Here is a 14,813-nt window from a genome sequence, read left to right on the forward strand (position 1 = left end):
AACTAGGTAACAACATCAGTGCTCCCTAACAACCCCATACGATTAAAAGTGTTTTCCAAACAAGATGTATTATACTGTTACTATTTTTTAAAACAACAACAACATGAGTTTGTAGCTAACTTTTCATTCAACTTCCTTAAAAATACTGTTTTTCTCAGGCCCTTTCTTATGAGAATTCACCTCTTTTCATAATGGGATTTTTGAAACATTACTCCACTGGATTGCTATATTACATTTCAAAGCACTAGCCAATATGCTGAATAGAATAGAATAGAATAGAATAGAATAGAATAGAATAGAATAGAATAGAATAGAATAGAATAGAATAGAATAGAATGGAGTAGAGTAGAGTAGAGTAGAGTAGAGTAGAGTAGAGTAGAGTAGAGTAGAGTAGAGTAGAGTAGAATAGAATAGAAGAATAGAATGGAATGGAATGGAATGGAATAAAATAGAATAGAATAGAACTTGGAGCCAATCTGATTGACATCACCAGTAGAACCTGGCTGAATTATTTGTCAAGTAAAACCCTCCCTCAAAATAGCTGATAAAATGGGGACAGTATAGAGGCGTGAGAAGAACATGTTGTGATGTCTACGGAAATTCTCAGTCATCCAGGTCATGGCTGTCCAGTTGCCTTTTGAAAAAGCACCTTTGAGACTACCAGCTGTGATGAATTTCCTTCATGGCAAGTTTCAAGTATTGACTAATAACAATCCTTTTATCCTGAAATCTCTTCCAGTTAATTATCCACAGAGCTGATTAATTACACTGACATAAATACTTCAGCTTGATGTCCCCATAAGTAGCTCAGAGTCAATGGACATTCTAAGTGCAAATCATTAATGTTTTTAAAAGATTATTCACAGTAGCCCTGTGTCTGCAAACTTAAGGGGAGAGGTGTAACTTACACTCATTTAGGAGCTGGGTCTTTTGGGACTATAGGCTCTGTAGACTTCTGGATTTTATCTTTTAAGATGTCCACTGCAGTTACATTGACCCCCAGCTGATGACCTTGTCTATGGAGATTTTCAATCATCCAGATCATGGTTGTCCCAAAAATATGATTTTCCAAAAGGCATGACCGCCATCTTGTCTTCCCATCCATGCTTGACAAGGTGAGCATAAATCCACAATCAGCAGGAGAAAAAGTATGGAATAAGACACCAGAACTCATGTCCCTGGTTTCCTTCCCCCCAACCCCCGCTTCTTTCCACAGTTCATTTGGGGGTTTATTATTTCCTTCCCTAGGGCCAGCCGAACTGACAGATCCCCGCTCCCGATACAAAATAATACAAAATTGTTAACCCCCCCCCTTAAGTCTAGAGAAACAACAAATCAAATTACCATCACTCCATTTGACAGGCCTGGCTTAGAAGAAGAGTCTGTGCCGCGGAGCACAGAGTGTGAGAATTGACAATGATAAGTCCCCAGGCAAAGATATCTGAGAAGACCCCCCCTCCCATTCCTGTCTGCCTGACATCTTGAAATATTCACATGAACTCTACAATCAGGGCCATCTTTAACTGGGGTGAAGTGCCCCTCAATCCCTGTTGCCAAAATACACAGCTTCTCCACATCTCTGCGTCACTGAAAACAAGCAGCAGAGCAAGTAAAACATCACAGCCCAAGCTCAACATAGCTTGGAGAAATGGGTTGTAGAATCCATAATATTGTGGAGAAAAATTGTGAGGTGGTATGAAGAGATGAGAGCTACCTTGCTCTAGCGGTTAAGGCGCCAGGCTAGGAAACAGAAGACTGTGAGTTCTAGTCCTGCCTTAGGCGTGAACTCCCGATGGGTGACTTTGGGCCAGCCACCAGGTGACTATGAGTTCTAGTCCTGCCTTAGGTGTGAAAGCCCGTTGGGTGACTCTGGGCTAGTCCCGCTCTCTCAGCCCAACCCACCTCATAAGGAAAATAGAAGGAGGATGGTGTATTGGATATGTTCACCACCTTGAGTTATTTCTAAAAATAATAAAGAAATCAAAGAAACATAAATAAACATGCTTGCAAAATGGGGGGACCCGGACAGGGTCTTGTGGAAAGATTAATTCTTTTCCTCCCCTTCTACAGAGGTCTTTGATCTTACATGATGTTGTCCACTGTCTTGGGGGTATCAGAGTGGGAGGGGGGGCAAGGAGACCCAAGGACAAAGTTCATACAATGCCTTCGGACAAGTCTTGGCTTCTCAGATTCATTGACCTCACAAAGAGGCTGGTGGGGCCATCAGCTAAATCAGGGGTCTTCAAACCTGGCCCTTTTATGACTTGTGGACTTCAACTCCCAGAATTCCCCAGCCAGCGTGCCTGGCTGAGGAATTCTGGGAGTTGAAGTCCACAAGTTATAAAAGGGCCAGGTTTGAAGACCCCTGAGCTAAATCAAGGAGGAATAAGAGACCCCATCCATTTTTTTCAGCCACCTCCATTGTATGCATGGTCTTCCGATTGCACGAGGGAAGGTCCCTTACCTGTAACTTTGAGTTCCGTTGTGCGTCTAATCAACTTCCCTTCAAACTTCAGCTCACAAGTATAATTTCCACCGTCTTCCTCTTGAACATCTTCTATTGAAAGTGTGTTCTCTTTCTGTACCACCACGCTTCTCCAGAGTTTGGTCTTGCACTCCTGAGGGGGAGAAGAAGCAAAACAACACAAAAAGATCGGCGATCCGCTAATGCAACTTGACTGGATCTTCAATTATGTACGATCTGTTTTATTTATTTGCTAACATTTCGGGAGTGACCCAGGAAGGGGAGTCTTGCAAATCTCAGGTCAACCTTGCAAATTTCTGAGGCCAGAGAATTTATCCACCCAGCAGAGGAAGGAAGGTTTGAGAGCAGATTAGAAGAGTCTCAGGTGGAATCTTTCTGTTTTTCTTTTTCCACGTTGGCTGGGAATTCTGGGGACTGTAGTCCTACCCCAAGCAGAACACCTGACCCTCCCCCCCCCAGAAGCTATTGCAATGTGCTTTGTTGCCTTATCTGCACGCCAGTCATTTTCAAAAACTCTGACTTGCAATCCCTGTCGTTCCATTTCTTTTTTCAATGGGCAATCTCCCTTCTGCTCAGTTTAATCAGGATGACAGCTTAATTGTTAGTTGTCACCCGTCAGGCAGATGTGGTGCAACTTATGGGTGGAACTTGGATAATAATGAGGCAAAAGACCACGGCATAGGGTGTGTTGAAATGTTGCTTCAGCTACAAACTCATTTGGCCTTTGACACACAGAAATAAATGCATGTGAATGTGTGGGTCACACAGATGCATGCACACACACACAGAGAGAGAGAGAGAGAGAGACAGAGACAGACAGAGAGAGAGAGAGAGAGAGAGAGGAGAGAGAGAGGCAGAGGCAGAAAGAGAGAGAAGAGAGACAGAGAGAGAGAGAGAGAGAGAGGCAGAAAGAGAGAGGAGAGAGACAGACAGAGAGAGAGAGAGAGAGAGAGAGAGAGAGAGAGAGAGAGAGGAGAGAAGGGGGGCACATGTATTGGAGGGTGACTCCCCAAATTTCCAGCCAACAGGATCAAACTTTGGAAAGGTTAGGCTGAGTCAAGAAATAGCCATGGCTACTTTCTTGTCACGGGGTATCACAATAAATGCTTCAAATTGTGAGAACAATCAACCAGTGAAATGGCTTGCCTTCAGAAGGTGTGGGTTGCCCCATCGCTGGACGCTTTCAAGAAGAGACTGGACAGCCATTTGTCTGAAATGGTGTAAGGGTCTCTTGCATGGGGTTGGACTAGAAGACCTCCAAGGTCCATTCCAGCTGTATTATTCTGTTATTCCGTTCTCTTTTTGACATCTACCTGACATCTACCCTTCTCTGCCCCCCTCCCCTGGACACACACACAGATATGGCAGCAGGGAAGGAAGAGATGACCTTTGCTAAACTGCTTTCTGGGTGACAGTTTTCAAAATCAGGATAAGGACCTCATGAGATTAGGACAAAATCTGCTTCTGTCCCTGGGGGCTAAAGGATGCCACTATGTTGTTCTTCTAATCAAAACCTTCCTGTCCTTGAGAGAGCTACATCCTTCGGTTGCCTCCTCTGCTAGGCTGGCTTGAGATAAATATTTTTCTCATAGGGGGCAAAGTTGCTCCCAAACAAATACAGCAACCACCCCCACCCCACCTCCCACTAACCCCCTCGGCTTCTGCTAATCTCTCCTCCCCACACGGATGTTGTCAGCCCTCCCTGACATATGACTAAGAATCAGAAGGTCTCTGCTCTCTTCTGACCTATTGCCAGGCTCTGCCTGTCGTGCTGGTTCCAGAAAAATTATTTGCAAACATTGCAGCACTGGAAACAAAGCTGATCACTTGAAGTTGCAATTGCCTCGTTCTGCTTTGGCAGCAAGGCACGGAGAAAGGAGGGAGGGAGGGAGGGAGGGAGGGAGGGAGGGAGGGAGGGAGGAAGGAAGGAGAGGGAACAAGGAAGGAAGGAAGGAAGCAAAGAAGGAAAGGAAAGAAGGAAAGAAGGAAGGCAAGAAGGGGAAGGAAGAAAGGAAAGAAGGAAGGAAGGAAGGAAGGAAGGAAATAGAGGAATGGAGGAATCCCAAATGAAATAAAAGAAAAAAGGGCTTTAATTAAGCCTACACAAGACCAACTCAGGAATAAAGATGTAGGCTGTCCCAAAATGAAAAGCCATCCATATAAAAAAGAGAGAAATCAAAGGAACAGTAACGACTTCTGTCAACTAAAAGTGTCTTTTTCCAGAATTTTACCCCTAGGATGAAGCTCATACTGAAAAGATGCTCCACCAAGCTCTTCCTTCCCAAAGTGTCAGGCCCCCTACAGTACTGAAGCTTGTTTTTTTCTTTTCCTTTTTAGGGAAACCTGAAAAGTCTGATGGCTTTGAAACTTTTTTTTTTCTTTTTTACAATTTTGGGTCACTGACTTCCAGCAAACAGCTTCCTGGTCCACCTTGCTTTATTTTCTGAGCTTTATTTTCTTGTTAGGCCATCTGCGTATTTTTTTTTTTTTTAATGAGTTGCTTCCTGTTAGCTGCTTTGGATGGCCAGAAAAAGCAGAGTAGAAATTCATTTTAAAACCTCGTTTTTGTTTGTTTGTTTGTTTCCCTTAAAGTATGGCATCATATTTGTTTGTTTGTAACGCTCTCACCTTATACCAGATAATATCCGGCTCTTGCTTGCCTGTTTTGTAATCCTCCGTATCCGGACAGGAAATGACTTTGGTCCTGGTAATTTCTGATTTTTCTAAGTAGCGGATTGTGCTGTTGTAACAAAGTCCAAGTTCATTTTCAGCGACCGTCAAGGACATGGATACTTTCATGCAATACGTTGAGTTTCTGCAGAGAAATAACAGAAGGTGGCGCCGGTTAAAACTTAAAATTGACTTACTCATCCTCTGAGTCAATTGCATTTGTCTTCAAACACGGAGCGTGCAAACATGGACGGAGCACGGGTATGAGCACGGGTATTTAGAACCACAGTGGAGCCCCACATTTATGTCACTAAGGGAGTTAAGGGAGTTTTGCCCCATTTTACGACCTTTCGTGACACAGTGAATCACTGCAGTTGTTAAGTTAATAACCTGGTCGTTAAGTGGATCCAGCTTCCCTGTTGACTTTGCTTGTCAGAAGGTCACAAAAGGAGACCACGTGACACCCTCCCCGGGATGCTGCGGCCCTCATAAATATGAACCAGTTGCTAAGCATCCAAATTTTGATTGGGGGAATGCTGCAACGGTTGTGTGAAAAATAGTGTTAATTCACTTTTTTCAGTGCCGTTGTAACTTTGAATGGCCAGTAAATGAATCATTGTAAGTCAAGGACTATCTGTCCTTTGAAAAAGCCACTGGATGGTGAATAATAAACAATGAAATTAGAAGCAGCTGAGTAAAAAGAAAAAGAAAAAGTGAGGGTATTTTGGCATTTCAAAATGAGAGGGACCCATTGCGGTCACCTGCTTCATTTTTTGCAAGTTAAATCACAGAACAATGAATGGCATGCTTGACGCCGTCTTTATTTGAATCCAAAGCAAGATTCTGAAAAATAATTTGCCTCTCCAGAGTCTGGCAGACGGGGGAAAAAAAATTAACAGTGAGAAATCACATTAACTGCATTAAACAAATTGATTTTTAAGATTTATTCAAGTTTCATTTCATTACGATTTTAGTGAGATTTCATTATAGTCAATTAAATAAAACTAAATTTAGCTTTTGACCTGTCTTCCTATATTCCTTTATATCTCATGCTAATCACATTTGCTTTAAAAAAAAACAACTGATTCCTACTCTCCAAATGAACGATGCACTAAAATATGCTTATTTATCTAGAGTTTTGGGCCCACTGCAGTAGGGGGGGTGTTCTCGTTTTAATTTTCCAATTCGGTAAAACAAGGACCCAGATTTGTTGAGGGGCAAGAGGCTGACTCTAATAAACCGCTTAGAAAGAACTGCAATACACTATGAAGCAGTATATAAGTCTAAGTGCTATTGCTATAAGTCATTTTTTTCCCCCAACTCTGAACGCGTGCTAAACAAATGGCTGTAACTTGAGGACTATCTGTGCTGGATCCGAGGAAAATTTAAAATGCAGAATGGAAAACTGGGTCAAATGCCTCCGTTTCACCAGACTAAGCAACTACCCAGAAAAAACAGATCACGGATAGTTGCCCCAGTCTTCGCATCAAATATTTACAGATCCGACGACGCAGCAACGTTGCAATCCAATCTGTCAGATTTCGAGTTTAATCAAGCAGAGTTGGGGGACGCATCCCTTTAAGACAAGACAGGGAAAACTGACAGATGCCTTAACGAGGGCTGAGGTTTTCCCATCGTGCCTTTTTTCCCTGTCATTTTAATTGGCTTCCCTGCGAAAGGGGATCGGAGTCAGACTGAGATGTTGAGGGGTTCCAAATTCACAAAGGGGGACACCCCCCCCCAGAGAGAACTTTGCCAGTGATAGACAGCGAGTTCCTGTTGAATGGAGCATCACCTCGGGATGCTTTTTCCCTGTTGAAATCAACTCTTTTAGAAGGTTTGATTGATAAGAAGTGGGGATAATTTTATTTATTAAATGTACTGGCCACCCATCTTACCGCAGGCTAACTTTGGATGGCTTAAAATGTTAAAAAAAATACTACAAAAATACAAAACAAACGGGGTCACACTTCATCCTCTTGAGCCCATGTAAAGATTCCAGACTAATTCCCCATTTGACTCCTCCCTCTGTCTTGGCCAGTCTCTCTCCAATATGTATTCAGGTAGTCCTTGACTTACGACTGGAAAAATGGGATCCTTAAGCAGCACAGTTTTTAAGCGAGGTATCCCACGACCGCACCCAATTTTATGACTTTTTTGGGGGGGGGTCGCGGCTTTTAAGCAAATCACATGATCTTGGTTTGTGAGCTTCCCTGCCAGATTCCACATTGACTTTGCTTGCCAAAAATTAGCCGAGAAGCTTGCCAATGGTGATCAGGTGCGTCCAAAGGATGCTGAAATTGTTGTAAATGTGAGCCGGCTGCCAAATGCCTGGATCACAATTATGTGACTGTAGGGAACACTACGACAGTCGTAAGCACTTGAAATGGTCATACATTACTTTGTCCAGCACCATCGTTAACTTCAAATCATCTCTAAACAAACAGTCAAAAGTCAAGGACTTCCTGTATGTATATGTTTACATATTTGTTTTCTGAGGTTTTCGCGGGTGTTTGTATGTAAGTCTTTGGTTATTCAGGTTTTCTCCCATGTAAAATTGGAAGTGTCTTGGCGACATTTTGATGAAGTCCCATTCGTCATCTTCAGGCTGGTGTTTTCAGCTTCGTGCTTCGAGGAGCAATTGCTCCTTGAAGCACGAAGCTGAAAACACCAGCCTGAAGATGACGAATGGGACTTCGTCAAAACGTCGCCAAGACACTTCCAATTTTACACGGGAGAAAACCCGAATAACCAAAGACCTACATGTTTACATATATGTATATACTCCACCATATTAAGACCGAAGGCATTCTCGGCAAACCTGAAGCCACATCATCAAGCCTATTTAGATCCCAACCTGACCACTAGCTCTTCCAGAAGCTTTTCTTCATTCACCTGCCATTCTCATTAAGCTTCTCTACAATCCGTGATCTGGGAAGAGTCATTAATAATTAAGTTGCTCAAAGGATTATGAATTTTCTTGATTAGAGAACCAAAAGTTCAGCCAGTTGGGAAGATCGGGGTAAGAATAAGTTTACGAGAATAAGTTTGTAACACAGGCAGCGGGTACCACCGAACACCTTTCGACAAACAAATCGGTTAATGATCTTGCATTATTTAGTTCATATTTTTCAACACCGCCTAGGGCACATTCTATTTAAATTGCTCGCTGGCACAAGGACCTAAAACTGCTGAATTCTTCTCATTAGCTACAATTAGATAAGAGTCAGATTGAGGAAACGTACCAGCCGATTAGTCAAACATTGCATGTACTTGCCCGGAGGGAGAAACTGCATTAGCAAAGGATTAGTATAGCACAATATACATTTGCACAAGTTCTACAAATAGTTAGTAAACCTCCGATAAAAGCTTGTCTCAATGACCAACTCCCTAGCTGATCTGGAATTTGTTTTGGCTATTCCATATAAATCACTCTAAGAAGCATCCGATTCTGGTTCAATTGCCAAGAAGGAGATATACAATTTGAGGGCACTAGGGTGAGTCTGTGCAAGATTCTTTTTAATGAAAGGAAGGACTAGGGGTGACATGATAGTGGTGTTCCAATATTTGAGGGATTGCCACAAAGAAGAGAGGGTCCACCTCTTGTCCAAAGCACCAGAAGGCAGGACAAGAAACAACGGATGGAAACTAATCACGGAGAGAACCAACCTAGAATTAAGTAGAAATTTCTTGACAATGAGAACAATTAACCAGTGGAACAACCTGCCTCCAGAAGTTGTGAATGCTCCAACACTAGAAGTTTCAAGAAGAGATTGGACAACCATTTGTCTGAAATGTTATAGGGTTTCCTGCCTGAGCAAGGGGTTGGACTAGATGATCTCCAAGGTCCCTTCCAACTCTATTAGTCTGTTCTGTTCTTTATCAGCATAGTCAACATTTGTTTTGTTGGTTGGTTGATTTCAGCCTAATTATATGCTGCTGAGCAGCTTGCAACAAAACTAACATCAACAACACAGAATGATTGATTCTTCCTAACGAAAAGAAGAATTAGGGGTCATATGATAGCTGTCTTTTGGTACATGAGAGGCTGTTACAGAGAGAATGAGGTTGACTTATTCTCCAAAGCACCTGAAAGCAGGACAAGAATCAATGGGTGGAAGCTCATTAAAGAGAGATCCAATCTGGAACTAAGGAGAAATTTCCTGACAGTGAGAACAATTAACCAGTGGAATGATTTGCCTCCAGAAGTTGTGGGTGCTCCAACACTGGAAGTTTTCAAGAAAAAATTGGACAATCATTTGTCCAGGATGATATGAGGTCTCCTGCCATGAGTGGGGGATTGGATTAAAAGACTTCCATGGTCTATTATTCTATTCTATTCTATTCTATTCTATTCTATTCTATTCTATTCTATTCTATTCTATTCTATTCTATTCTATTCTACTCTACTCTACTCTACTCTACTCTACTCTACTCTACTCTACCCTACCCTACCCTACCCTACCCTATAAAATAAAGTAGAGTCCTCATTAAAGATGTGGTTACCAGATGTAAAAGAATGGCCATCATAACATCAAATCTGTACCCCAAGAAAATGTCAGCAGAGGATCCTACTTTCCCCTTTGTACACTTATTTTGTTTCTTAAGTCAAATCACCCCAATTTTGTTTCTTAAGTCAAATCACCCCAGTTTTAGGTGGGGGAATTAGACAAATTCTGGTCTATTGTCTCTCCAATGACATCACTTCATCAATATCATGTCTTATGCTGTTCTTGGAAACTGAAGAACCTCAGAAGATTCTTGTTCAACCGAGCTTACTTCACAGGACTGTTACCAGGGAGAAAAATAGAGTTACTGTGTGAATTCTGCCATTAGTTTTGGGATGAAAGTTGACATATGAGCCCATGAATGTGTGGACTCCCCATCATGACACCCATCTGTTTTGTTACTGGTTCTCATCAAGAGATGCCTGAGAAAATGGATGAATTTCTCTCTACCTCCTGTATATTATTCCATTCCCTCTTGATCGGGGAACTGATGGATGTTTTTAATGGTATATTTGTTGAATGGCTGTTGCTAGCTTTATCGCAGCAGCTTTTCACCTTGTACTGCTAGAATAATAATAATAAAAAGCTGCCCAGTTAGTGTTCTTCAAGAAGGGAGTTGATGTTTTATATTTGTGTTCATTATAGTCTCATTTTACTGGGGGAGAGCAGGAACGGTGGAGGTCAAGGAAATGAATGAGTTTGTAGACCCAGGGCAGAGCAAAAGAATAAAACCACAGTGGTTCTAGCATTCATAATATATTCCCATAGGTAGAGGCTGGTGGGCGGAGGGGGAGGAGGCACGCTCACACATCACACACATAAACCTCTTTTATCACAAGCAGAATTGCTAGTGGAAGGTTTGCAGAAAAAAATAAGGGTGAGAACATGTCACCTGTTCCAAAGAAAAACATATTTTCTTAAGAAGGTCCTGGAGCTCATCAACACACGTAAAGGTAAAGGATTCCCCTGTGCAGTCGTGTCCAACTCCAGGGGGCGCTGCTCATCCTCATTTTACCGACCTCGGAAGGACGGAAGGCTGAGTCAACCTTGAACCGGTGAGACTCGAACTGCTGGCAGTTGACAGAGTTAGCCTGCAATACTGCATTCTAACCACTGCGCCACCGAGCACAGGATAAAGGTAAAGGTTTCCCTGTTCAGTGGAGTCTGACTCTAGGGGGCGCTGCTCATCTCTGTTTCTTAGCTGAGGGAGCCAGCATTGTCTGAAGACATTTTCCATGGTCATATGGCTGGCATGACTATACTCCAAGGCGCACAGAATGCTGTTACCTTCCCACCAAAGTGGTACCTATTTATCTACTTGCATTTGCATGCTTTCAAATTGCTAAGCGGTCAGGAGCTGGGGTAAGGAACGGGAACCCACCCTGTTGGGAGGAGCGGAGGTCTCGAACCTGGGCTGTCAGCTTCCCAGCTGACAAGCTCGGTGCCTTTAAATGCTGAGCCGTCAACGCAAGTCCTTAAGTATTAGGAAGCATTCAATTGGGATGGAAAAGGTAAGGACCTGCGCTAGGAAGGAATGCACTTGAAAGCTGATCTCACCCATAAGCTTCTTGACGTGCCAAGCAATCTGCTCTGATTGTGTTGGTCTGCAGTGGCAAACAGAGCACCATTAACTCTCTATATGGCTAATTGATGGACAGCCAAGTGAAAGGAGCAACTCTAACCTTTTCCCTTTTTCATACCATGTTATTATTAAAGGTATGCCATTAAACGGCGCCTCGAGAGTCTCCTTGGCGCTTAAGTAGGTGAAAAGCCACAAAACCTGATTAGCAATGTCTACAGCAAGGCTATCCAAATCCGTTGCCTGAGGACACCATTCAAGAGTTGGGGGAACATTCTGAAGACCAGGGTCCCAACAAAGGTGGGGTCAGGGGTCTGTTTTGGGAGGGAAGTGTTAAGGAAGATTCCTTGAGCATCTTCAAAGGATGAGGTGGGTGGCATATACATTTAATAAATCAATAAAATACAAATAAATTCTAACAAGCAGATGAACCCCCGGTGTGTATGAAAAATACTGGGCAAGTGAAAGATCTACCACAGGCTTCTTCTGAAAGTTTGGGGTGATGGAAATCTGTACCCAGCCACGCCTTTGGAAATCCATTTCTGTCAGATTATCTCTAGCACTCCCCTTACCCTTAAAAAAAAATACAATTCCATTCACTGAGCTTGATGATAGCGCTATTAATGCTTCTTCTTGCATTACTAATCCAGAGCCCTCGCATGTAATTCCCTTTAAAGCAATAACAGAATAACAGACTTGGAAGGGACCTTGGAGGTCTTCTAGTCCAACCTCCTGCTCAGGCAGGAACCCACCCTATACCATCTCAAACAGATGGTTGTCCATCTTTGGTTTGTCCAATCTCTTCTTGGATTGTCCACTCTCTTCTTAAGAAGCTCAAGCAGGAACCATATACCATTTCAGACAGATGGCTGCCCATTTTTTGTTGTCCAATCTCTTTATATCAGTGATAGAGCACCCACAGTCTCTGGAGGCAAGTCGTTCCCACTGATTAATTATTCTCACCATCAGGAAATTTCTCTTTGGTTGCTTCTCTCCTTGATTAATTTCCATCCATTGCTTTTGTCCGGCCTTCAGGTGCTTTGGAGAATAGGTTGACCCCCCTCTTCTTTGTGGCAGCCCCTTAGATTTTGGAACACTACCACGATAACTTCTTGATAAGATAACTAACAAAGATAACTTATTTTCCCACCCACTCTCTAACTTCTATATGTATCCACCTTAATAACTAGAGATTTTTCTTTCTTCTTCTGTTCTTCTGCAACATTTCCTGTTAATCCTATTTACTATTCCATATGGTTTATTCACCACTTTCTGCGATTAGAAGTCTAGTTCAGCTTGGAAAAATGGGGAGGGAATTCCCCCCTCCCCCCACTTGCAAAATCCAATTGCTGGATCGCCTCCTTTAAAATGCTATAGAAATCTCGCATTGGCCAATCAGCTTAAAGGTAATCAGGGAATTGTCACCACTGGCAACTATCGAAATTCTGTATAGATCTCGGTTTTGACATTTAATCCCCCTGAGCTTTTTTCTATGGCTGAGTTTTCAGCCTGCTATTTCTTCCAAGGCATTGAAAGAAGAAAGGAAGGGGAGGATGCTGTGTTGTTGTTTTTCCCATCATGTTGAGAAGGATGAGAATGGGAAGCGGCAGTTGTAATTACTGTAATGTTAAATTTTAGGTTTTTTTTTTTTAAAAAAAAAAAATGGGATCCAAACAGGGAGAAGTTACTTCTTTCACTTTTTTCATATATTCTTATTTTTTCCTCTCTTTTTTTCCTCCACTCTTCCTTTTGTTGTCTTTTTTTCTTTCTGCACTTTTTACTTCTTCTTTCTATTCTATTCCTTTATTTCCTGTAGTTTGTCTGAGAGTTTATCTCTATAACTCTAATGTTTAATAAAATTATTGGGGGGAAGAAAAAAAAAAAAGCAAACTGCAAAAGTCCAGGTGGTTACCTTTGGAGACCTACATGGCTTGGGATTGGGTGACCTGAGGGATCGCCTTTTTCCAGGAATCTCTTACCCATCCAACTAGATCGATCAGAATGGGCATGCTGCAGATCCCGTTGGCCAAAGAGTGTTGGTTGGTGGGGACCTAAAGACCGGCCTTTTCTGCAGTGGCCCCTGCTCTATGGAGCCTCTTCTTTTCAGAGATTTAGAATGGCCTCAACCCTTGTTAGCCTTTTGTAAGGCCTTAGAACCTGGACAGGTTCCATGCCTGGGTCTGAAGGTGTTAAGGGCACTGTTGCCTGGCCTTATTGTCAACTGGCCAAGTATTCATCTGTTGGGTATTTTTGATGTCCCTATTGTTTTATTTGTTTTAAAATGTTATGAGGAGGAGAAGGAGAAGGAGGAGGAGAAGGAGGAGGAGGAGGAGAAAAAGAAGAGGAGGAGGAGGAGAAGGAAGGAAGGAAGGAAGGAAGGAAGGAAGGAAGGAAGGAAGGAAGGAAGGAAAGAAAAATATAGATAGATGAGAAAGAGAGATGATAGATGACTGATTGATAAGATAGTGGCCATGGGTGGTACTAAGGCCTAATCACCATCCAAGATTTAGGTTAGGGTGGAGGAACCTAACTGCCATAGAGGCAGAAACAAAACTAAGTCACAATCTTTGGGTGACAATGGTGAGATGCTGAAGATGATGGTGATGATGATGCAATAACAACCCTAAAAGAAAGAAGGCCGAAGGTTTCGAACAGCTTCTAACTTTGGGAGGCTGGGAGGCTAGAGGGGTCTGGTTTTGTTTCTTTGCAATCAACCAAATCATCGTGGTCGCCGCTGTCATTGTGCAAATCATCCATTAGCTTCCTCTGGATTTTGGCATGCTGATGAATTATGCCAGACTTCGGATGCCTGCTCTTTTCAGAAACAATTGGAGCCTCGGTCCTTTGGCAAGCAACGTTTCAATCCAGAGTGGAATTTTTCCAGCTGATTTGTTCCAGTTTTGAAAAATGAGGCCTTGCAATGGAAACGCTGACAGATTTAAACTCTGGTTGTATCAGCAAGAGCGGAAAGATTAATGGCGCAGCTCTTCCCTGCAGAATGCATTGAGCTTCACACTCAGGTCTTCCATATCAGGACATCCTGGTTGCTGCTCTTAATGTGAGTTGTGAGTCCTGGACAGAAAGGTCCAAGAGACCTGGTTCAGAAGCCAGAGGAGAATTACATCCCATAAGAAAAAGGAGAGAGAGAGATGGAGGCGGAGAGGGAGAGGAAGAGGGAGAAAGGGAGAAAGAGAGAAAGACAGAGAAAGGAAGGAAGGAAGGAAGGAAGGAAGGAAGGAAGGAAGGAAGGAAGGAAGGAAGGAAGGAAGGGGAGAGAGCGAGAGAAAGGAAAAGAGGGGGGAGAGAGGAAGAGAAGGAGGGAGGGAAGGAAATGGAGAGAGAGGGAGAGAAGATAGAACAGCATTGTCAAGGATGCTAAAATCACTAGTCTAGTGGATGGTCTGGTGCAGATAAGCATTGACCTACATCAGAAAAGCCAGTTTGACTCTAGTGGTTAAAGCACCTGGCTGAAAACCAGGAGGTGGTGAGCTCTAGTTCTGCCTTAGAGTGAAAGCTGGCTGCGTGATTATGGCCCAATCACCAGGAGACGGTGAGTTCTAGTCCTACCTTA

The 14,813-nt window shown here is 42.8% G+C and overlaps 1 protein-coding gene across 1 annotated transcript in view; it reads right to left on the bottom strand.

The window, feature by feature from the left end:
• Nucleotides 1-14,813, bottom strand: part of LOC120308727 (X-linked interleukin-1 receptor accessory protein-like 2) — a 75,021-nt gene that overhangs the window by 27,846 nt on the left and 32,362 nt on the right. Inside the window, exons 4-5 of the mRNA XM_039345184.1 lie at nt 5,114-5,300; nt 2,465-2,618 (exon numbers count right to left, since the gene is read on the bottom strand). Of these exons, the coding sequence (XP_039201118.1) occupies nt 2,465-2,618; nt 5,114-5,300 (341 nt within the window). The remainder of the gene's footprint in view (nt 1-2,464; nt 2,619-5,113; nt 5,301-14,813) is intronic.

This window comes from Crotalus tigris, unplaced genomic scaffold (assembly GCF_016545835.1).
Source record: "Crotalus tigris isolate CLP2741 ecotype Arizona unplaced genomic scaffold, ASM1654583v1 scf7180000017944.260387, whole genome shotgun sequence".
Taxonomy (NCBI): domain Eukaryota; kingdom Metazoa; phylum Chordata; class Lepidosauria; order Squamata; family Viperidae; genus Crotalus; species Crotalus tigris.